This window comes from Cebus imitator, unplaced genomic scaffold (assembly GCF_001604975.1).
Source record: "Cebus imitator isolate Cc_AM_T3 unplaced genomic scaffold, Cebus_imitator-1.0 Scaffold818, whole genome shotgun sequence".
In the NCBI taxonomy this organism is placed as follows: domain Eukaryota; kingdom Metazoa; phylum Chordata; class Mammalia; order Primates; family Cebidae; genus Cebus; species Cebus imitator.
In genome coordinates this window covers 128729-151178 of record NW_016108133.1, presented here as the reverse complement: position 1 = coordinate 151178, position 22450 = coordinate 128729, and the positions used below count along the sequence as shown (strand labels likewise).

At 49.0% G+C, this 22450-nt stretch overlaps 1 protein-coding gene, 1 long non-coding RNA gene and 1 other non-coding gene across 8 annotated transcripts in view; 1 reads left to right on the top strand and 2 right to left on the bottom strand.

Annotated features, from left to right (window-relative positions):
• Window positions 1–20946, bottom strand: part of DLG3 (discs large MAGUK scaffold protein 3) — a 60772-nt gene extending 39826 nt beyond the window's left edge. For 3 of the 6 annotated variants that reach the window (XM_017520237.2, XM_017520236.2, XM_017520238.2), the window contains exons 1-9: window positions 20220–20946; window positions 16837–16887; window positions 16324–16448; window positions 15954–16123; window positions 15507–15643; window positions 15024–15168; window positions 14097–14256; window positions 12340–12496; window positions 11903–12005 (exon numbers count right to left, since the gene is read on the bottom strand). In XM_017520237.2, the coding sequence (XP_017375726.1) occupies window positions 11903–12005; window positions 12340–12496; window positions 14097–14256; window positions 15024–15168; window positions 15507–15643; window positions 15954–16123; window positions 16324–16448; window positions 16837–16887; window positions 20220–20576 (1405 nt within the window). In that variant the 5' untranslated portion in view covers window positions 20577–20946. Of the gene's footprint in view, window positions 1–10112; window positions 10425–10948; window positions 11115–11902; window positions 12006–12339; window positions 12497–13379; window positions 13838–14096; window positions 14257–15023; window positions 15169–15506; window positions 15644–15953; window positions 16124–16323; window positions 16449–16836; window positions 16888–20219 lie in introns of those variants that run through there. The other 3 variants (XM_017520239.2, XM_017520240.2, XM_017520241.1) reach the window with 3 other exon arrangements.
• On the top strand, window positions 10181–13386 carry LOC119469762. The gene is made up of 3 exons (XR_005198607.1): window positions 10181–10268; window positions 11649–11853; window positions 12828–13386. It is a non-coding gene; the product is annotated as an uncharacterized LOC119469762 (long non-coding RNA).
• Window positions 14787–14929, bottom strand: LOC119469764. The gene has a single exon (XR_005198608.1). It is a non-coding gene; the product is annotated as a U4 spliceosomal RNA (small nuclear RNA).
• Window positions 20947–22450: the final 1504 nt, after the last annotated feature.

The window sequence follows — 22450 nt, the reverse complement described above, 5'->3', positions numbered from 1 at the left end:
AAAAAAAAGAAAGAAAGAAAGAAAGAAAGAAAAAAAGGCAAACGACAAACTTGGGAGAAGTCTTTGCAATATATATGACAAAGAATTAATATTCTAACTATATTAAAGCTTTTCTATATCAATAAGAACTGATGAACACAGCAATGGGTATGAACAGGCAATCCACACACAGACAAAAATGACCAAGAAACAATTGCACACAAATGTTCAACTCTATTATTAACAATAGAAATACAAATTAAAGAATAACATTTTAACCTATCAAATTTGCAGAAATTGTTTTAAAAAATATTATTCCATGTCAGCGAGGATCTTGAAATAGACATTCATATACTGTCAGTAGAAATGGAAGCTAATTTGGCAAAATATATCAAAAGCCTTAAGCACGTTCATACCCTTTGATTCAATAATTCCATCTAAAAAAAATATTCAGAGCATAATCAGAGATTCACAAAAACCATATACAAGGATATCAATCATTCCATAATATCAAAACATTGGAAATAATCTAAATGTTCACCAACAGGGGAATGATTACACAAATTATGGCACACATATGATGAAATATTATTTAACTATTAAAAACAATTTTTTCAAAAAATATATGTGATCTAGGAAAATTTTCATGACACGTGTTACATTAATGGGAAGAACATAAAACTGCTTAAAGTCAATAATCTCATTCTTGAAACAGATAGATACAAATATATTGTATGATATATAATATAAATATATAAAAGTTTAGAGGGAAACACACACACACAGAAATATACACATACAACAGTGGTTATCTCTGGATATAGATTTACAGATGATTTGAATTTACTTTGTATTTTTCTGTATTTTCTAATTTTCTACAAATCTAAATGTAATATGCTTTTAAATCCAGGAGAAAAATATAATTTGAAGAGAATAGGAAAGCAGACTGACCAGGACAGGCTCAAGGACAAAGCCAGGACACACATGCACTAGAAACTTCTCTCCATGCTGCTCCTGGCTTCATTAATCATTTTCCTCTGGGACTATTCATTCAACCAGTTTAAGACAAGTGCAGTTAAACATATTATCACTGTTATCACCCAGCCATCATACCCAAAAGTAGACCAAAGAAGTTTTGTGAATGCCTTGAAGAAATCTAGATATAGTGCATCTACCATATTTCCCTAATCTACAGCCCAGTAACCCTGTCCATCAAGAAAATTTGGTGAGGCTGACAAAACATTTTTTGTCCTTGGTGAAGCAATACTACTTCCTAGTGCTCACCACTTCTTTTTCTGAATATTTACAAAACAACTCTTAATCTAGCCTGGAATTTAACCCAAAAATTGAAAAATTCTCTCCTTTTTGAAAATCCAAAGGACATTTATTTAGATCCCTAATGTACATATTTATACAAAGTATGTTAATTTTCTTCTTTTGGTCTATTCAAATTTTTTTATCACTTAATTTCATCAAGTAGAAAAATCACAAAATCTCTAGAGCCTTTGCTTTTTTAGCACAGTGGAACCATCTCAGTTCAATGTAATCTCTGCCTCCTGGATTTAAGAGATTCTCCTGCCTCAGCCTCCCAAGTAGCTAAGATTACCACCATGCCCGGCTAATTTTGTATTTTTAGTAGTGACGAGGTTTCTCCATGTTGGTCAGGCTAGTCTCAAACTCCCGACCTCAGGTGATCCATCCACCTCGGCCTCCCAAAGTGCTGGGATTACAGGCATGAGCCACTGCGCCCGGCCTAAATTCTGTATTTTCAGTAGAGATAGGGTTTCACCGTGTTGGCCAGGCCAGTCTCGAACTCCTGGCCTCAAGTGATTCACTCGCCTCGGCCTCCCCAAGTGCTGTAATTAAAGGCATGAGCCACTGAGCCCGGCCTGCTTTTTTAAAGATACCTAAATTCAGCAAAAAATAAACAAAAGTCCATTTCAAGAGGGGAAGACAAGTCCCTCATAAAAGCAAGGCCGTTACTAGCTCAAGACTCTCTGAGTCTTGGCTGGGGGGGGTGGCTCAAAGCCTGTAATTCCAGCACTGTTGGAGGCTGAGGTGGGAAATCACTTGAGCTCAGGAGTTCAAGACCAGCCTCGGCAACATGACAAAACCCAGTCTCTACAAAAAAATACAAAAATTAGCAGAGTGTGGTGGCATGCACCTGTAGTCCCAGCTACTCAGCAGGCTGAGGTGAGAGAATCACTTGAGCTCAGGAGGTTGAGGCTACAGTGAGCCATGATCACACCACTGGAAAGAAAAGAAAGAGAGAGAGAAAAAGAGAAAGAGAGAGAAAAAGAGAAAGAGAACAAGAGAGAGAAAGAGAAAGAGAGAGAGAAAGAGAAAGAGAGAGAGAGAAAGAGAGAGAGAGGGAAAGAGAAAGAGAAAAAAAGAAGAAAGAAAGAAAGAAAAAAAGAAAGAAAGNGAGAGAGAAAGAGAGAGAGAGGGAAAGAGAAAGAGAAAAAAAGAAGAAAGAAAGAAAGAAAAAAAGAAAGAAAGAAAGAAAGAAAGAAAAGAAAAGAAAAGAAAAGAAAAGAAAAGAAAAAAAAGAAAAGAAAAGAAAAGAAAAGAAAGAAGGAAGGAAGGAAGGAAGGAAGGAAATAAAAGTCTTTACTGGGTGCGGTGTCTGTAACCTCAGCACTTTGGGAAGTGGAGGCTGAAGGACTCCTTGAGCCCAGGAGTTCAAGATCAGCCTGGGCAACATAGTGAGACCCTGTCTCTACACAAAAAAATAAAATTAAAATTAAAAAAAGAGGCTGAGTGCAGTGGCCCACTCCTGTAATCCCAGCACTTTGGGAGGCCAACGTGGGTGGATCACTTGAGTCCAAGAGTTCAAGATCAGCCTGGGCAACATAGCAAGACCCCATCCCGAATTTCAAAAATAAAAGAGTCCAGGTACAAATAGGAACTTGTAAACTGAATTCACAACTCACTTCCACTTATTTAACACAGAATTTGAGTTAGAAAAAACATTAGAGACCATTTTGCACAGTCTCCTCATTTTACAGATCAAAAAACTGAGTCCCTAAGAGGAAAGTTGACTAGTCTAAGATCATTCAGCTACTTTAAGTCAGAACCCAGGGCCTTGGCTCCTCTGCCAAGATTTTTATACATATAGATTTCAAACATATATACAATCTTACATAAAAGGAGTGAGACCAATATGTTTTACAAAAAACAACTACCCTATTGTGGAATATATGACTAAAGCTTTAAACAAAGCAACAGTGTCAATATCAGAGTCAAGATTTCAACAAGCAACATATTAAACAAAAAAAATCCTAAAAAGCTATAATTAAGTAACAAATAACTCATTCTCATTATTGCTATTCTAATCATTCTACCCTATCAGGAAGAACTGATGTTTTATGGACCAAAGCTCCTAGGATTTTGCCTCAAACCATCTAACAAAGACAAGAAAGCACCTGTCTAGCTAAATTCAGAGTGCTTTACTAAATCTAGCCACCACGTCCTTGGGTTACATGGAACAAAGAAAAGCCAAGAACAAACACAAACATATGACGTTCAGCTCCAGGGAGCAAAACTGAAAAGAAAGCTTAATTTTTTTTCTCTTCTAAGTATATAGAACAGGGCTGGGCCTAAAAGGGCGTAGCTACTTTAAGAAAAAGCCTGGCAGTTCCTCAAAAATGTTAAACACTAAGTTACCTTATGACCCAACAATTATACTCCTAGGTATATATTATCCAAGAGAACTGAAAACATGTTCACACAAAAACTTGTATATGAATGTTCATAGCAGCAGTGTTCATAATAGTCAAAAGGTAGAAACAACCCAAATGTCTATCAACTCAAGAATGGATAGACAAAATGTGGCATAACCATAGGATGAAATATTATTCAGCTATAAAAAGAATGAAGTGGCTGGACGTGGTGGCTCATGCCTGTAATCCCAGCACTTTGGGAGGCTGGAAGGCCAAGGTGGGTGGATCACCTGAGGTCAGGAGCTCGAGACCAGCCTGGCTAACACGGTGAAACCCTGTTGCTACCAAAAATACAAGAAATAGACAGGTGTGGTGGCGCACATCTGTAGTCCCAGCTACTCAGGAGGCTGAGGCAGCAGAATCACTTGAACCTGGGAGGTGGAGGTTGCAGTGAGGCGAGATCACGCCACTGCACTCCAGCCTGGGTGACAGAGTGAGACTCTTGTCTCAAAATCAAAAAGAAAGAAAGAAAAAGGAACTAAGTACTCATACATGTTATAACGCACATTAATCTTGAAAATATTACACTAAGCTAAAGAAGCCAAACACAAAAGGCCACATATTGCATGATTTCATTTATATGAACTGCCCAGAATAGGCAACTTTATGAAAACAGAAAGTAGATCAGTAGTTGTCTAGGGCTGTGGGGGGAATGAGGAGTGATTGCTAATGGGGTCTGGGCTCCTTTTTGGGGTGATGCATATGTTCTAAAATTCATTGTAGTGACAGTTGCGCAACTCTAAAAATTCTAAAAATTGCTGTACACTTTAAATGAGTGCATTGTAGCATGTGAATTATATCTCAATCAGCAATTTTTTGTTAAAAAGGTAGGTCCCTGGCCAGGTACAGTGGCTCATGCCTGTAATCTCAGCACTTTGGGAGGCCAAGGCAGGCAGATCACCTGAGGTCAGGAGTTCAAGACCAGCCTGGTCAACATGATGAAACCTCGTCTCTACAAAAATATAAAAATTAGCCAGGCATGATGGCAGGCGCCTGTAATCTCAGCTACTCGGGAGGCTGAGGGAGGAGAATCCCTTGAATCCAGGAGGCAGAGGTTGCAGTGAGCCAAGATCATGCCATTGCACTCCAGTCTGGGTGACAGAACAAGACTCTGTCTCAAAAAAAAAAGGGAGGGGGAGGGCCCTACCATTTTTATCAGATCAGCATTCCTAAGCTAAAATTATCTATGCCCAAAGCCTTAAGCCCCTCCAGCACGCAAAGCAGTCAGAGTGAGAAGTACTTATCTTCCTGATTCTTTGTAGTTGCCTAATAGCATAGTTGGTTTGCTCTGTTCTCAAGTCAATTTGGAAACAGAGAATCAAGAGAATCAAATCAGGCGACCAAGCTAAACAAAAGTGAACAGCAAATAATAAGCACATGAAAAAAATGCACAACATTGACCATCAGGGAAAATGCAAATCAGAACCACAATTAGATACCACTTCACACCTACCAGGATGGCAAAAATCAAAAAGACTGACAATAACAAGTGTTGGGGATGATGTGGAGAAATTAGAACCCTTACACACTACTGGTGAGAATGTGAAATGTTGCAGCCTAAATGTGGAAAGCAGCCTGGCCATTCCACAAAAGGTCAGAGTTGTCCTATGATCCAGCAGTTCCACTCATAAGTATATATACCCAAGAGAAATATAGACATGTCCATGCAAAAACTTGCACACAGATGTTCCCAGGGCATTATTCATAATAGCCAAAAAGTGAAAATAACCCAAATGTCCATCAACCGGTAAATAAAATGTAATATATCCATATAATAAACAAAATGTGATAATGCATATATGAATAATCCATATTATTCGGCCATAAAAAGGAATGAAGTATTGATACATGTACAACACAGATGAACCTTGACAATATTATGCTAAGTAAAAGAAGCCAGTCACAAAAGACCACATTATATAAATGTAGTTATATCCAATGTCCAGAATGGGCAAATCCATAGAAACAGAAAGTATAATAGATTAGTGCTTGCTTAGGCAGGAGGGGGATGGGGAGATGAAGGGTGACAGCTAAAGGGTACTGGGGTGATTAAAATTCTAAAATCAATTGTGGTGATGGTTGCACAACTCTGTGAACACTCTAAAAACCACTGAAGTATACTCTTAAATGAGTGAAACATAGGGTCATAAAAAATGAATGACAAATACAACTCCATTTCACTTGAAGAATTAAAAAATGCTTGCTTATTCCATTAATATTCTTAAGCCTACACACATTTATTATTAAGTGAGGCAAATCAACTCCCATCTTTTGGCTCTTCTTGGGGTTCCCTCAACAGTATCATCCCCTGGTAGTCTTCCTAAATCCACTTTCCTTCTGCAGGAGAAGGGATCTCCCCTCAGGCTTCCCAGCAGGCCATCTACCCTCAAGTTATTTCTTCCTTTGGGGCAGGAATTTACGGTCATGAAAACTAAAAAGCTTAGATTTTGAAGTCTGTTTTTAATCCATTTGTTGACAGCTTCTGGCACTTGAAGAGTCTCAGAGTGATATCTTCTGCTGTAGCCAGATGTATCTGGGTAGGGAGATAGTTGTGGCCTAGTGACAAAAGCCCTGGACTCAAGTTATCTAGAAATCTGCACTCAAACTTTTATTCTGTCCCTTACAGACTGTGTGACCCTGAGCAAGTCACTCAACCACTCTGATCCTCACTTTCGTCATTTGTAAAATGGGGATAATACCACCTAATCCACAGGGATATTCTGAAGACTAATGCTTATAAAAGTATCTGAAACAGAGATAATAATTCAGGTCAAAAAACTATGTTCCAGGCTCCATACTAGATGCTGGAGACACAAAGAGAAATGTAATACTAGCTGCCTTCAAATTGTTCCCAGTATACAAATGCTGATGATATGAAATCATTTTCTTTCTTCATTACCTTGCCTTCTTTTAGGATGGCAATAGGAATTTCAGAACTTTGATTCCCTGCCTTGGTGTATACTGTCACCTTTGTGCTTTCAAGACAGATCATGCTGAGAGGATAGCAGTTATGTTTACATCTTTCATTCTCAAAAAGGGGGAGATGGAATGGTTACTTAAATGTTATAGGGAAAATATCTTTTTTATGCTTTCAAGTTATTATTACCACTGATCTCTAACTCTTGCAGGCTTTACAAAAAGGTGTTTCCATGGTAAAAGTATGCTTATTCAGCACCTTAAAATAACTTACGGAAAAACTCTCATTCTCTCTCACTCCCTGTACCCCCAGCCTGCCTGAATTTACATTCCTGAAAAGACTGGTCACAAAGAATCATTTCTCAGTTTAGCTACCTTAATGACCAATTTCTGGCTCACCTCCTGATTTTGAGATCAGTTTCTACTCTAAAAACAAAAGGGTTTTCAAGAAAAATACTAGCTCAGTTTATAAACAGAGGTTGACATAAAGTCACTATGGGGAAAATGTAGGAGATCTCAAAATGTTGTAACACATAACCCATCCTTCCCTTGATGGGGCAATTCCACAGTCACAGAAAAATATTTTTCATTTTAGAACAGATTGTAAGAGAGCCTTTGCCGAGAGCCAGTCGTTTAAATTTTCAATTGAATTTTAAGCAGTATTATACATGTCCAAGAAGATCATGCTATTTTTAGCTAATAGGTAGGACTGCTGTGTCCACAATCGTTTGGAGCAATCAGGAGTGAAACCATTAAGTAGCATCTCTCACTGTGGTATCTTATCATTTACCAATTCTATTTCTATTTTAATATTTTCCAAAGCCTCATCATAAAAACACCTGTAAAGCACCCATGCTAGGCACAATACAAAGTTCAAATAGAAAGACACGGTTCCTAAACTTCATTATGGGTTAAACCCACATTAAGCAAACCAGATATATGAAAGAATCTTGGCTGGGCACTATGGCTCACGCCTATAATCCCAGTGCTTTGGGAGGTCAAGGTGGGAGAACCACTTGAGCCAGGAGTTCGAGGCCAGCCTGAGCAACATAGTGAGACCTGTCTCTGTAAATAAATTAACAAATAAAAAAAAGAATCTCACACTTAGAGCATTCTCAAGTTGCCACCAGCCTTTAAGTGTCCAGGGGAGAAACATTAGGAAGCAATTGTCCTAACCCATCATCTTTCAAATGCTTGCACACCTTTTATGTATTAAAAGAAGAGGGGTAATGAAAATGTTCTAGGTCAGAAGCGATGGCTCATGCCTGCAATCCCAGCACTTTGGGAGCCTGAGAAGGGTGGATCACTTGAGCTCAGGAGTTTAAAACCAGCCTGGGCAACATGGTGAAACCCCGTCTCTACTAAAAATACAAAATTTAGGCTGGACATGGTGGCTCACATCTGTAATCCCAGCACTTTGGGAGGCCAAGGCAGTAAGAATGCTTGAGCATAGGAGTTTAAGACCAGCCTGGGCAACATGGTGAAACCCCATCTCTACAAAAAATACAAAAATTAGCCAGGCGTGATGGTATACATCTGTAGTCCCAGCTACTTAGGAGGCTGAGGTGGGAGGATGGCTTAAGCCTAAGTGGCAGAGGTTGCACTACTGCACTCCAACCTGGGCAACAGAGCCTGACCCTGTCTTGCGCACACACAAAAAAGGTTCTAAAACTTACTGTGGTGATGGAGGCACAACTATACCTAAAAGCCACTGAAGTATATACCTCAATGAGAGAATTGCATGATAAATGACTTATATCTCAATAACACCATTTTAAAAGGGAGAAAAATTGTCTTACTCTGATTGTTCTAATTAGTCAAACCTATTTTTTTAAGCTCTCATGCTAAAGGCTATCTAGGTACAGACTGCACTGGTTTGGCAAGGGTGCCTCAGAGGCCACCATGGAGATCACTTTAACCTTCCCTTTAACATCCATCTTTCTTTCCATCACACTTTTCCTAGTCTCTCCTGTTATTTCCCTAGTCTCCTTCCCATTGCTCCTCCACTGTTTTTTTTTTTTTTTTTTTTTTTTTTTTGGTTTTTTTTTTTTTTTTTTTTTTTTTTTTTTTTTTGTGACGGAGTCTTGCACTGTTGCCCTAGCTGAAGTGCAATGGCATGATCTCGGCTCACTGCAGCCTCCAATTCCCAGGTTCAAGCGATTCTCCTGCCTCAGCCTTCAGAGTAGCTGGTATTATAGGCACCCACCACCACACCTGGCTAATTTTTTGTATTTTTTAGTAGAGACGGGGTTTCACTATGTTGGCCACGCTGGTCTTGAACTCCTGACCTAGTGACCCACCGGCCTGGCCTCCCAAAGTGGTGGGATTACAGTCATGAGCCACCACACCCAGCTGCTCCTCTACTGTTAACTAGGTGTTAGGTTCCTCAGGTGTTCACAGCATGGTCTGTCCCAACTGGTAGACCTCAGGATTAAACTAATTGCTGACCCTCTGATGCTGACCCTTGGCAACTATCCCTTCTTAGGCAAGTTATGTCTTGGCTCTCTTGTCACTGTTTCAGTATTTCCAATGAGAAATTGGGCCACTTAATACTTTCCAGGTCTCACATTCATGTGAAAAAAAAATCCAAATAATGAACACTTACTTGGCCAATCACATGCAAAGTCTCTTGCCAACCCACATACACATATATTTGGATTATTAATTTTGTAAATACCCACCATGATGCAAATCCTCTGAAGAACCACACTTATTTATAAATTGGTCAACATGGAGTCCTTATTTTAAAAAACTAGCACTTTTTCAAAGAAAATTTAGAATCCAACACAGAATGCTTGACAGTCCCTCCGGACCAGTCTCCAGGGATCTGTTTTCAAAAGGGAAAAAAAACCTTTTGGGTGTTGGGGACTTCCTGGATTTACCAAACCAAAGGAGGAAGTAAGATTGATTGAGGTGGCAGAGCCTTCACAACAGTGGTTCACCTAAATCCTAAGAGAAGAAAGGCCTTTTTGGCAAGTGGTAGAAAGAATTAGCATAAGACAGCACCTCAACCTACGTTATGAACTCTCAGAAATATGCTCAGAGATCAATAAACACTGCAGGAATCCCCTTACCCTGGACAACTTGCAGCTTTTTATGCAAACCAGTTGCATTCCCCAACAAGTCATAGAAATATGTAGTCACTAGTTTCCAGCATACCCGCACCACACACTTTCACAGTATTGTTTCCATGTGCCCAACATCAGAGAGCAAAACCGAAAGAAACATCAATTTCTCCTACAACATACACACAGGAATATGCAAGAAAAACCATTTCTTTGCAGAACCCGTGTTGTCTAAGTTGTGGGCATGAAATGCATAAATATTAGTTGCTAATAAAAACCAGACGGTTAGCTCTGTACTGGAAAGCGAACAGCACATACATAAATCATAAAAAAACAATAACCCTAAGGTGCGTTCCCCATCAGTAAGCTGAAAACCAAACAAGGAGAGAAATGACTCAAAGTGTCCATTTGCATCCCTCTTTCCCATTACCTCAGACCAACAACATTTCTCCGGTGAGTTACCTCCCTACACTTTTGTCCCCGATCAGAAGAGCCTCGCGGAAAAGGTCACAGGCCCTCTCTTCTTTCCCTTCAGGCTCTTGAGGCAGTGAAGGAGCATGGGGGGAGGGGAACGGAAAGGACAAAGGTAGGCGCTTTCAATCCCTCTAGGCTTGGCTACAGGGCTCCCAGCCGCTCCCCTTCTCATCGCGGAACTAGAGCACCTGCTAGGGAGAGGTCAGTCCCTTCCTCCACCTTAGTAACCGGCCCATAGGGCCTTGGTGTCCCAGGAGCCCAGGCGCTGCAGCCCTAGGGGACAAAGGAGAGGGGGAGGCAAAAGAAGTCGGGAATGGTACGAATCCCTAGCAAACAAAAGGGAGGGGGCTGAATACCAAGCCGGTCGCGGCTGTTCCGAGGTGGCCAGGTTGGGTGGAGAAATGCGTGTCGGGGAGGGGAAGATTTAGAAAATTCCTCTGGCGCAAGGGATTAGGGAGCTGCTTGGGGGCGCAGCAGCCGGCAGGAAAGGGGCTGCAACAGGACGGAGGCCCTGGGGCGAGAAGGGGGCACAGCTCGCGGTGGGAGAGAGGTGGTGGCCAAGAGGTGAAGGCCAGACTGGGCCCAGTGTGGGGTGAGCGGGGGCTGAGCCCCGCGCGGCGCTCCGAGGGGCCTTGAGGAGGGTCTCAGAAGGAGGTTGGGGGCACGCGACGAAGGCATTCGGGGGAGAGGGCAGAGTTGGGGGACGCAGTGTTGGAAAAGAGGCTGAGAACAGAGCTGTAGAGAGGTTAGGGGGACTGCGAGGGGGCCTGACCCCCGTCCGCCCCACCTCACCTGGCGCTGGGTTAGAGTCCAGGTCTAGTGCTGAGAAAGCGCCAGCTCCGGCCGGTCCCTCTGTCCCGCGCGGGAGACCACGGACACAAAGCGGGGCGCGCGGGAGGAGGGGAGGAGAGAGGAGGGGGAGGAGGGAGGAGGAGGAGGAGACGCCTGAGGCGCGCGAGTGGGGAAAGGAGGGGCGCCCGCCGCCCATCGCCTGGGTCAGGGGGCGGGGCATGCGGCTGGAGGCCGCGCTCAGCCGGCCAATGGCCACTCCGCCGGCCCGCAGGCTAGGGCGCGCCTTCCCGCGGCTCACCTCGGCACCTGGGCCTCGGTTGGCCCCAGCCAATCAAATGCCTTTATTTGTCTGACCTGCCCCGCCCATTCGCCCCAGCCAAGGACTGCTCACAGAGAATACAAAGAAGGCCCTCCGGAGGGGAGGGAGTCGACCTCAGATCGCCTACCCCAAGGGCTTAGTATCACCTTTTCAGCTTGCTTATGGGTCTTTCACAGTCTTTTACATAAGGGGAGTGGAGTAGGGGATCACAGAGGTTTGGCTCAAGATCTCTTAAGAGGTCGGATCTCTTGTACTTGAGGTCCTTGTAACCAAGAGCAGCTCTCCTCTTCCAGGGCACACAGTTCCCAGTCTTCTCCTGTGAGCCTTCCGCCCCCACCCCTTTTTCCAGTCGCCCTAATCTCGGGATGCTGCTTCCCCTAGGCTGCTGCCCACTACTGGCCTTCTCCTGAACTGCAGCCCACACCAGCAGGCTCTGAGCACAGCCTTAATTGATGCTTCCAAGCCGCCCAAACCAACACCTATCCAGAAGGAAAAGGACAGAGGAAGAGGTTACTGCCCTAGAGTAGAAGGGACCCGGTCAAGTGGCTTTGTTACCTAGGATGGCAAAAAGCCAACACATAATAGGGTAAGTCTCACTCCCCCAGATTAGCTCTTCCCACCTTCCCTTCTCCTACCTTCAGGTCTGTACTGGGCCACGATGGTGACTGACTGGCCGGCCCGTTTCAGAGCAGCTGCAGCCTGCTCATGAGTTGCATTCCTCAGGTTCACTCCATTCACCTGTCCAAAGAGAGAAGCTGTGAGCCACCCCAAAAGCAAGAAAGGGGGTCCTCTGCACTAGTAGTTAGGAGGAGTAACTCTACTATAATAATTATCTTCATAAAGGTCGAAGTCCAATCAGCGTTAAGATCTAAGAGGCATTCCATTCCTCCGCAAAGATAAGTCTGGTCCTGGACCCTGTCACTCACTCAGGATGTCTATAAAAACAAGGTAAGTTTTCTCCAGTCCTTAGCCGTCGCCTCAACTCAAGAAGCATTCCTCGGAGGAAGGACTCCCAGTCTCCATTTTAGACTGGCACAGTTCCCATACTCCCACCTCTCCTTTGTCTCCTCACCGATAAGATCCGGTCTCCCCTGCGCAGCTCCCCACTCAGGTCAGCTGGGCCTCCTGCCAGGATGAAGGAGACAAAAATGCCTTCTCCATCCTCTCCTCCTACGATGTTGAAGCCCAGGCCTGTGGAGCCTTTGTGCAGGATGATCTTGCGAGGCTCTCTGGTGGGAAAGGAGTGGAGGAGTCAGGACTAGGTAGACATGAGCTGTTGTACTTTGAGGGCCAGCCTGGAACAAGGTCCATACTTGCTGTAGGGAGTAAGGACGTGGTTCCCTATGTATGATAACCTGAGCCTCCCTTTGTCTCCTGAAACCTGCTTGGCTGCTGTTCTGTCAGGTGCCAAGTTTCAGTTCCTCTTCCCTCCCTCCTTCCTGAGGGCTTGCAGTCAACTTCCCAGTGGACAGTCCCCTACTCTCTCAGGTCAACAAATCCCTAACCTGAACTCCGGAGACCAAATCTCAGAGCCCACTCACTGGTCCTCTTCCTTCCCAGATTCTGCTATCCTACCAACCTGTGTGATGGACCCTGGTGGGCCACAAGAAGAGGAAGCAGTTAGGGGCGTGCAGTCACCCTGGGGTTGATTGCACTCACCACCCACAGGATGTGCACACTTACTTCACAGATACTCTTCTGCAGTCTCAAAATTCCACCCATCAGCTATGACCCCTCCTACCTGCTGCCCTAACAACATATTTAATCAGCAGCTAACACTATGTAGCCACCGGGGGTTGCAGCACCTGGGCTCTTAGGGGGACCCCAGGTCCCCAAAAGGAGCTTAGAAGCCGAACTGAAGAGAGCAGACAAGTACATGAAAAATGCGAGCAAAACTAACCACATCTAAGGAAGCCCTCCGTAAAAGGTCACAGTGTCATCAGCCCAACTCCCAGCGCACATTCCCGGCCCACTGCCTTCACTTGTTACAAGCATCCTTCCTTGGAGAAGCCCAAAGCCCCAAGCAAGATTCCTCCTTTCTGCTCCCAGTCTCAGGGGTGAGGCTCCCTCCCTGAGTCTCGGATGCTCTTGCTCCTAGTCCTCCACTCCTACCTGGCATCCCCTCCGGGCCGCAGGGAGCGGAGTGGCCAGGCCCACCTCTGCGAAGCCCTCCTCCAGGCCGAGGCCGAGGCGGAGCCCAAGCCCATGGCCAAGCCGGAGCCCGAGAACTTGAGGGCCCTCTCCATAGCCCCTCTGATTTTCCCCCGGCCGCCTACCCTTCCGGCTCCACTGCTGCCTGCCCGCCAGCCTCCGGGGCCCCACCCTGCAAACCTGTCCCCCGGAACCCCGGCCGGCCCGACCAGTTCCAGGCCCCGCGCAGCCGCCGCCGCCGCCGCCAGTGGGGCGGGGCAGTTGCCGGCGAGGCCACTAGGCCGGTCAGAGTTCCGCCAACCCCACCGACTGAACTGCTCTCTTTTCTAATTTGAAATGGTTGCAGCAGAGAAGGCTGCAACTATCTCAGGGCAGGAAACTCTGCTGCCCTCACCTCCTCAGCCCCCTAAACGCTCCACCCCATCCTCTATCTGCACTTTTGGACCGGGGCCACTCACTTGGCACGCCCCCTGATGGTAGAACTTGTCTCTGCAGCCACCTCTGTCCCTCTCTAGGTCCCCAAGGCCTGAGAGAGGGCCTGGGATCCCAAAGCCGGGAGTAATGAGGGCCTTATCCTCTTTGCCATACTACAAGGAAGGCTGTGGCCGGCCAGAAACGGATTCTTCCCCTCCCCCACTCCTGGGTAGATTGAATGGGGTGTTGGGGGGGTGGTCTTACCTGGTGAAGTCCTCCTCAGGCAGCATATGCCTGGGAATAGGAGAGTAGCGGGTGGGGGGAACCTGAGGAGGAGCAGGGTAGCTGACCTTGCTCTCCACAGCCCCGAGATAACCCAGGCTGGAATTATGGCTTATGTGGTTGTCAGCCAAGGCAGTAAAAGCTGGAATCAAGAAAGGGAGAGAAAAGTTCAGAGACTGGTCCAGGCAGGTTCCCTAAACCCCTCCAAGGACTTTCCCCCACACCTCCTTTCAGGTGCAAAAGAGACCAAGGGATGCTGATTCCTCAGGCCGCACCTCCCCACTCCATCCACCCGCCACCCAGGGTTCCTCCTCCGCAGTCCCTTTCTAAATCCTTGGCTCACTCCTGTGAGTCTTAGAAAGAGCTGAAGTCAAGGCAGTCTACAAAGAAAGACATGACTAGAAGTGTGACTAATAATAATCCCTCACATCTCTATAGCCTAATACAGTTTTCCAAGGGCTTTCTCGTCCATGATCTCATTTGATCCTTGCAGCAGTCCTATGAGGAAGGCAGCACATACATCGTTAACTCCCTTTTGCCAAAGAGGAAACAAAAGACCGGTGAAAGGGACTTGTCCAAGGGCATCCAGCTCTAAGGGACAGAGCTGGGATTTGGACTCAGCTTTGAGCACTATCCTCTGCAGCTTCTCTCTTTCCTCTTTTTAAAATTCACTCTCTGTAGAAATTGTCAAAAATTGCAAATACTAACTCTATGGCAAGTCTTCATGGTGGGGTACTGAGCAAAGTTTTCAATTAACAATAATGGCACTCAGATAAACTTTATTGGCTGCTATGATGCCACCACTGAGCAAAGCTGCTTGCTCTCGCTTAACAAGGGATATGAACTACTTCCCTCCAGAAACCAGGGGACAGAGCTTTAGTTCAGGGACAGGGGTTGATGAGTACATACTGCTGGCGTAGTCCGGGGGAGCGTACATGTCATTGAGGTGGAGGCTGCCTGGCTTGGCCACCTTCAAATACACCATATCAGATGTGTTCTTCAGTGAGGCCACAGCTTCCTCGTGCCTCACATCCTGCAGATTGGTGTTGTTCACCTAGAAGAGGAAAAGCCTCAGGCTGGGACTTGGGAGAGGGAGAGGCTTCTCCAGGGAATCTGAGGGATGCCCTTTCAGTGAAATTCAACAGTGCTAACAGAGGCCCAAGTATAGTGCTGTGAGGAGCAGAGGCAGGAGGTAGGGGATAGGGCAAGTGAGGGGACCCCGGCCACAGAAAGAAGTAGGGTCTTTGAGTCTGGGCAAACACAACACAGATAATAACTCTTGAAATTCCCCCATGATGCCTCATCCCTGAGTGAGGTTTAGGCGGAGTGAGGGGTGCTGGAGCTCCTCCTCCCTACCCTACAATTTGGGCATCCCCGTGAAATCTGTCTCACCGCCAGCAGCCGGTCCCCAATCTGTAGGCGTCCATCCTTCTGAGCAGCACCCCCCTCAATGATCTTGGTGATGTAGATGCTGTTGTCTCCTGGGATGTGCTGGTTGCCAATGCCCCCAGCAATGCTGAAACCCAGGCCTAAGCGGGAGCCAGTAGGGGGTGGGAGAGGGGCACAAGGAGAGGTTAAAGTGTTCTTGATCCCAAATCTATGCCCCCTCCCCCAGCCAACACACTGGCCCCACAGGAGCTCCCCCAGGGAATCCCAAATGCTAAGCTGCCATCCCGAGATGAGTAAGGGTGAGGCCTGAGGTCTAAAAAGCAGGCTGTGAGTTGGAACAGGGGGAAGTCAGACAAGGAGCAAGGCCATTCCCTTCCAATTCCCAATGGGGGCTGGTGGGATCTGGGGCCTAGGGCTCTGACTAGAGCACAGGAACCTGGAGGGCCGCACCTTTGGGCCCTTTGAGCAGATTGACCTCCATGACGGTCTCAGGTGGGGGCTGTCGCCTCCGCACCACCAATCGCACCACAGGGCCTGCCTCCTTCAGCGCTTCCACTGCCCGGCTGTGCACCACTTCCGACACGTCCACCTCATTCACCCGCAGCACACAGTCATTCACCCTGCGGGGGAAGCCCAAGAGGCATGACACTGTGCCCCCCCACCCCCTCTCCCACTTCCTCCCACTTTTCTGTCCTCCCCTTCTCTGTCCCCTCCCCTCTCAGATCTGATGGAAGGGTCATCCTGCCAGGCCAGCCCTCCTCCCTCCTCTCATCTCTATCCTGTCCCTGCCACCCACAACCCTGCTTCCAGGCCATCTCACCCCAGCCTCCCATCCATGGCAGCTGCTCCACCAGGGATAATCTTGGTAATAAAGATGCCAGGGTCATCAGGGACATGAGGATTGTCGATGCCACCTGCGATACTGAAGCCCAAGCCAGAGTTGCCCTGCAGAAGTGGGTGGAAAGGCACAGTCTGTTCACTCTGAAGGCACAAAGGAGACTTCCGGGTACCTTATCTCCCCTTATGTCCCCGAGCGAGTTCTCCAGGCCTCAGAAGGGGTCATGGCAGGCTGGGCACATCTGTCAGAAAACCAGGCTCTGCTAACCATTCCGGGAAACCCATCCCCTTCCCATTTCCCCAGGCCTCAGTGAGCAAGGTCAATTATTTGTTAGTGGTTGATTGATTGATGCATCAAAGCAGCCTCTGAGGGCCACTGTTTCTCCATTCTCTTAATGCAAGTCCCCCCATGGGTCTTGAAATCATGATTCAGGTGTCTCTCCTCTCCTGGCTCCAACCCTCTCCCCTTTCTGCCTCTCCCCACTGGCAGACTCACCCGCTCAAGTACAATTTCCTCATATTTGAACATGCCATCGCTGCCATTCACCTAGAGGGAGACACAGGCAGTTCCCTTAGTGCCCTCTGACCTCCCAGCCATCTGCCCCTTGGTCAACCTGCCTCCTCCCCTACTCCCACAGAGTAGAGGAGCCCGAGTACACCCCAGGTCACCTCTTGGCCACAGATGAGGAAAGGCTGATCCGGAAAAGGCCGCTCCCCACTCACCCCCCAACCCCTGCTTTGCTTCCAACCATATCAGGCCAAACCCAGCCGCTCATTTAGCCCAGATCAATTGTCTGAGACTGAGCCAGCCAGTGGTGCACTCACCGAAAGGCTGGGCTTCAGGGCCTCAGGGTTCACTAGGAGGGATGCAGGGTTGGCCTAAGGGGGATGGCACAGATGGAGCATGGAGGGCAAACCATGCCACACCCAGCGTCCATAGGGGATACCCAGTGGTGTAGACAGAGAGCCCCTCCCTTTCTGAACCACAGTTCTCTCTGACTTGGGGATCATAGATTCCCACTGTGTCCAAACTGAAAGGACAGCAGACATCATCTTGTCCAACCCCCTTCATGTGACAGAAGGTGACACTGAGGCCCAGAGAGGACATGGGATGTGCCTAAGGGTACACTGGGAGTTAGTGGCAGAGCAATGGGATCTCTAGGTGTTCTGTTCATTACTGTACGCTCTTAGGGCAACTGATGCTTTGATCACTCATCCCCGTCCCCCAGCAGAGCTCATGGGAAAAAGGACAATTGCCCCCCTTTAGAGCACCTCGTGAATCTTCACTTACACTTCCTTCTTGGACTCCAGGAACCCAATTCCTCAAATAGGCAGAAGCAGTCAAAGTCCTAATCCATTTTCTACCAAGGGACTTTTGGTCTTGAGCCCTTTGTGTTTCCCAGCAGAAAGGGCGAGGGTGGGATCTGGTCAGGAGTCAGAGCCAAAGCCAAGGGTGGGACTGGAGTGGGGTGGACAAGACTCCCCATGAGGGAGAAGTCAGTGACCCACAGACTGATTGGCAGCAGAGTCCATGGTCTTTAGTATGCAGTAGCCATGAGAGAAGAGGCAAGGGAAAGGCTCAGAAACAGGGGTGATTTGACCAACCCACAGAGATGGCCTCCCAGACAGGACATGTGTGTGTCCCTTTGTCAAGTGAAAATGTGATTCTGGACAGACAAGTAGCACCTGCTTGCTGGCTCCCACTCTCATCTCCAAGAACGGAGAAGCCCTCTTGCCTACCTCCTCAGGTATCCTGGCACCCCTCCCCCACCTTTCTCTGGCTATGCTGTCCCTTCCCTTACCTCTGGCCTCCGCCTCAGCAGGGGGAGCTGGAAACCAGGGTTGGGGCTCCTCCACATGTCCTGTTCTGCTCACCCCATCCCACCTCCACCACACACAGCTTTGGCTTGAAGAAGCAGAGAGGAGGAGGGGGGAGGACTAGCTCGTCATGCCTCCACCATTTCTGGGCTGGCCCTGCAGCTCTGGGAGTTGGTGGGAGGACTCCAGCTGCAGCCTTACCCTGGTCTGTGACCCCAGGAGGAAGAACTGAAGGCTCTTTGGAGACCCAAAACCAACACACCTGCCTTAAGTACCATGCGACAGACACACAAGCAAAAGGACACCCATGTGGCTCTTGTGTGCATTCGGTGTACCATATGTTCCCACATGTGACAAGCCATGCCTCAAGCCCAGCCCAACTGGCACCCAGAGGCTTCCAGTTCCCAGCAGTCCACCCTCTAGCCGCCACCCCACCCCTACTCAGGGACCTTGCTCTCAGGCCCAGGAGCCATCCAGGGATCAGCCCTGGCAAATAAACCTTGGCCAACCGGCCCAGCTTGGGATTGGCACCTGTCTCCCAACCAGGCAGGACAAGCATAAGAGGGTGTTTGCAAGGGAAAGGCCTGCGGGACAGAGAGGGCAAAGGAGAGAGAGGGACTCGCTGGAGAGGGCAAGAGGCCAAGGCAAGGGATGTGGGGAAGCAGTAAGTGTGGACAGACAGAAAGCCAGAACCGAGGGCTCTTCTCCCCAGGAAGTCCCCACCTTTGCCTCTGAGTGAGAGCACATCCTATCCCCAGAGGACAGAGGCAGCCAGAACGGTCACCAGCTTGGGGCAGTCATCACCTGCCCTCGACAGCAAAGCCTCCTCTTCCTCTCTCCCCACCCTGGGAGCTGCAGAGCTGGATAACTAGACAGGCCCTCCGCCTTTCATGCCAGGGACCTGGCTCTGCCAGCCCAGCCTCCATTTTGCTGCTTCTCCCACAGATGCTCCTTCCATTTTCTAAGCTGGCAGTTTAGGCTGGGAGTGGAAGCCGGAGTTGTGCCCAGCACCCAGGGGCTCCCAAGCTGTGCCAAGTCAGGGCTGGGGGGCTAAGCTCTCTCACATCTGGAGGTACCCAAGGGAGACATGCCCCACTGGGGCCAGTCCCTGCACCAGGGCAGCTGCCCCTTGCCGGGTCCAGGCACCATGCCTGCTCTACAGCCAGGAAGCTTGCTTCAGTTCCTTCAAATCCCCCCCCCCCAACCCCAGCACACACACTTCAGAGCTGCTTGGACAAAAGAGTCCGTCCTTCTCAGCAGCCTCTAAGCCTTGCTTGGGACGTGTCTCTCGCCTCCTTCCCCTCCCCTCCCTTGCCTGTCAAGCGCCTCTCACCAGACACACACACACACACACACATACACACACCAGACACACGCGTGCACACTTGCAGCCACATGCTCACACATATATACATGCAGCCACACACACAAACACAGCCACCCCTGCAGCCTCCTCTACAGAGACATCTCCACATTTAGAGAGACATCTCCACACGTCCATGTGCACATCCACACACAAAGGGACTGGGACGGAGAGGGACTCATGGCATCGAGGGATGAAGCTCAGCAAGCTGGGCACATGGGCTCCTCCACACGGATTCACAGCAGCTCCATGGCCTTCCTCCACACACCCCAACATACATACACACACATATGTCCCCCCTACGCAGAGCACCATGCCCCCTCCTCCCCTCCTGTGGAGACACACACCACACACAGCCCCCGCAGAACCTCCCGCCCCCTGCCAGACACAGAGACATTGCCAAACCCCCACACTGAGACAAACCCAATTCCCCCACACAGGAAAATGTGCTTCTCCGCCATGCCTTTACCCCCTGACACACACGGCTCCTCCCAATCCCCTTCTAATGGAGACCCCCAAACAGACATACTCAGGGAACCACATATTTCCCACCGCCTCTCTTTGCCCAGTTGCAATGCTAGGGCTCGGGGTCCACAGGCTTGGAGCCCCAGCGACCCCTACTGCACCCCGGTCCCCTGGACCCCCACTCCCCAGCCCTCCTGGGTTGCCCCACCGCTCCCACCTCCGCTGGTCCATACCTGCTCATACCAGTCCCGGTTGGTGCAGGTGCACTCGGGCCACCAACTGGGGCCGCTGCCGTTGAGTTTGGGGGTGCTTTTGCCCGGGACCGGCTTAGGAGGCACCGGCCCCACATCCCGGCAGGTGGGGATGAGCTTGGCCTTGGTGCGAGGGGTGGGGGTGGCCCCCGCCTGCGAGGGCAAGGTCTGGGAGCTGTAGCCCCCATAGCCCGCGCTGGCCCCGTTGCCCCCACCTGGCCCATAGGGGTCTGGGACCTGCCAGTCCCCGTAGCCTGGAGGCTCGAGGCGCCGCAGGGCGGCCAGGCGGGTCACCTCATAGCACTCAGGGCACTTACAGCAGTGCTGGTGCTTGTGCATGGCACTGCCCCCCGCAGCTCGGACCCCCCAGCCCACGCCGGTTTCCACGCCGCCGCCGCCACCGCCGCCGCCGCCGCTGGGCTCCCGGGCACACTCACACTGCTCGGACCAAGAAGGGGGGGGCACCCGTGGGGGCGCCCGGGCGGAGCGGGGCCTGGGGCCGGGCGGGCGTCCCGGGGCCTCAGCCCCCACGCTGCCCCGCACCCACGGCTCCCCCTCCAGCACTGGCGGCTCCGTGTCGCCCGTCGTGGCTCCTGGGCCGAGGCCCAGCGGCAAAGAAAAAGCGGGAGCCCAAGCAGAGACTGGGTGCTGCGAGGACCGCTTCTGCTCTGGTCCCCAGGATGGATCTGAGTGGAGTCAAGAGCATCTCTCCCTGGCTCCCTTCTCAGTAGATTCCAGCCAATCAGCGCGCAGAGGCAGGCAGCGGCAGCGGCAGCGGCAGGAATGCTAAACAGCGGCTCCTTAAAGGAACAGAGGCAGTGGCGCCCCCAGGCTCAGCCCCAGCTCCCCCGATGTTTGGGGAACTGTCGGCCCTAGGGTGGAGGCAGAGGACGTGGGCCACCAGAGAGCTCAGGCACCCGATCTCGTGCCCTTACATCCCAATTTTAGCCAGTCCTCTGCCCACTCCACCCCACCCCACTTCCAAGAGGGAGTTGCAGGGAGATGCTCAATGGGTCCCCAGGCTTGCTCTGAGCTGGGGCTACCAGAAGTAAAGACAAGGCAGCAGAATGGACAGAAGGGACGGTGGAGCAGGTTGAGGGAGGTGCTTTCTCTTACAGGGGACCAAGGAAGAAGGCAGCATAGGAGGCCCACTGTCCTGTCAATGCCTCCTCCACAAGACTATTGTTCGCTCAATCTCTAGGCCCTGAAATTACTGTGACCTCACACTTGACCTTCTACCATCACCAGTAAAGGACTCAACCCTAGAACAGGGATTTACAGAAAGCTTAAGTCCTTGTCCCTGGCCCACAAACCCCTATTTCCTCCACTCCACCCCCGCATGGTTGTGATGGGGGAAGGAATTTCAGGATATCAAGACAAGAGTCCAGGACAGGTGAAAAGGTAAGAAGGGATTTGAAGTGGGAGAAGCCCTTCTGTGGGTCTGGAATAGAGCTTAGGAATACTTGTCCAAGGATGTCTCCTTACCCTCTCCTGGCTCAGCTTGTTGGGGGAATGGAGGAAGGATGATGTACAAGAAAGACTATCTTTTTTGCAGTTCTTGTTTTGTTTTTAGCTACCAATTATTGAGTCTTTACAAAGTCCTAAGTGCATAACATGCAAACTCAAATCCTACCAAGCTGGTGCTATTATTATCTTTATTTTACCAATGAGAAATTGAGGCTCAGAGATGTTAACACGGCTAGGTAGCACAGCTGGAAGTGACAGAATCAGGATGCAAATCCTGATTATTTGACTCCAGAGTCCATGCTGTGAACCACTCTAGTATGACAGGTCTATTCTAAGTTCTCCTGCAGAATTTACATCTCAGTTCAATTCAGCAAATATTCATTGAGCACCTACTCTGTGCAAGACCTTGACCTAGGTATTAAGGATACAGAGTTTTTTTTTTTTTTTTTTAAGATGGATTCTCATTCTGCCACCCAGGCTGAAGTGCAGTGGTGTGATCTTGGCTTGCTGCAACCTCAGCTTTCCGGGTTCAAATGATTCTCCTGCCCCAGCCTCCCGAGTAGCTAGGACTACAGGCTCCTGCCACCACACCCGGCTAATTTTTGTAATTTTTTAGTAGAGATGAGGTTTCATCATGTTGGCCAGGCAGGTCTTGAACTCCTGACCTAAAATGATCCACCCACCTTGGCCTCCCAAAGTGCTGGGATTGCAAGTGTGAGCCACCTCACCTGGCCCTAAGGGATTCA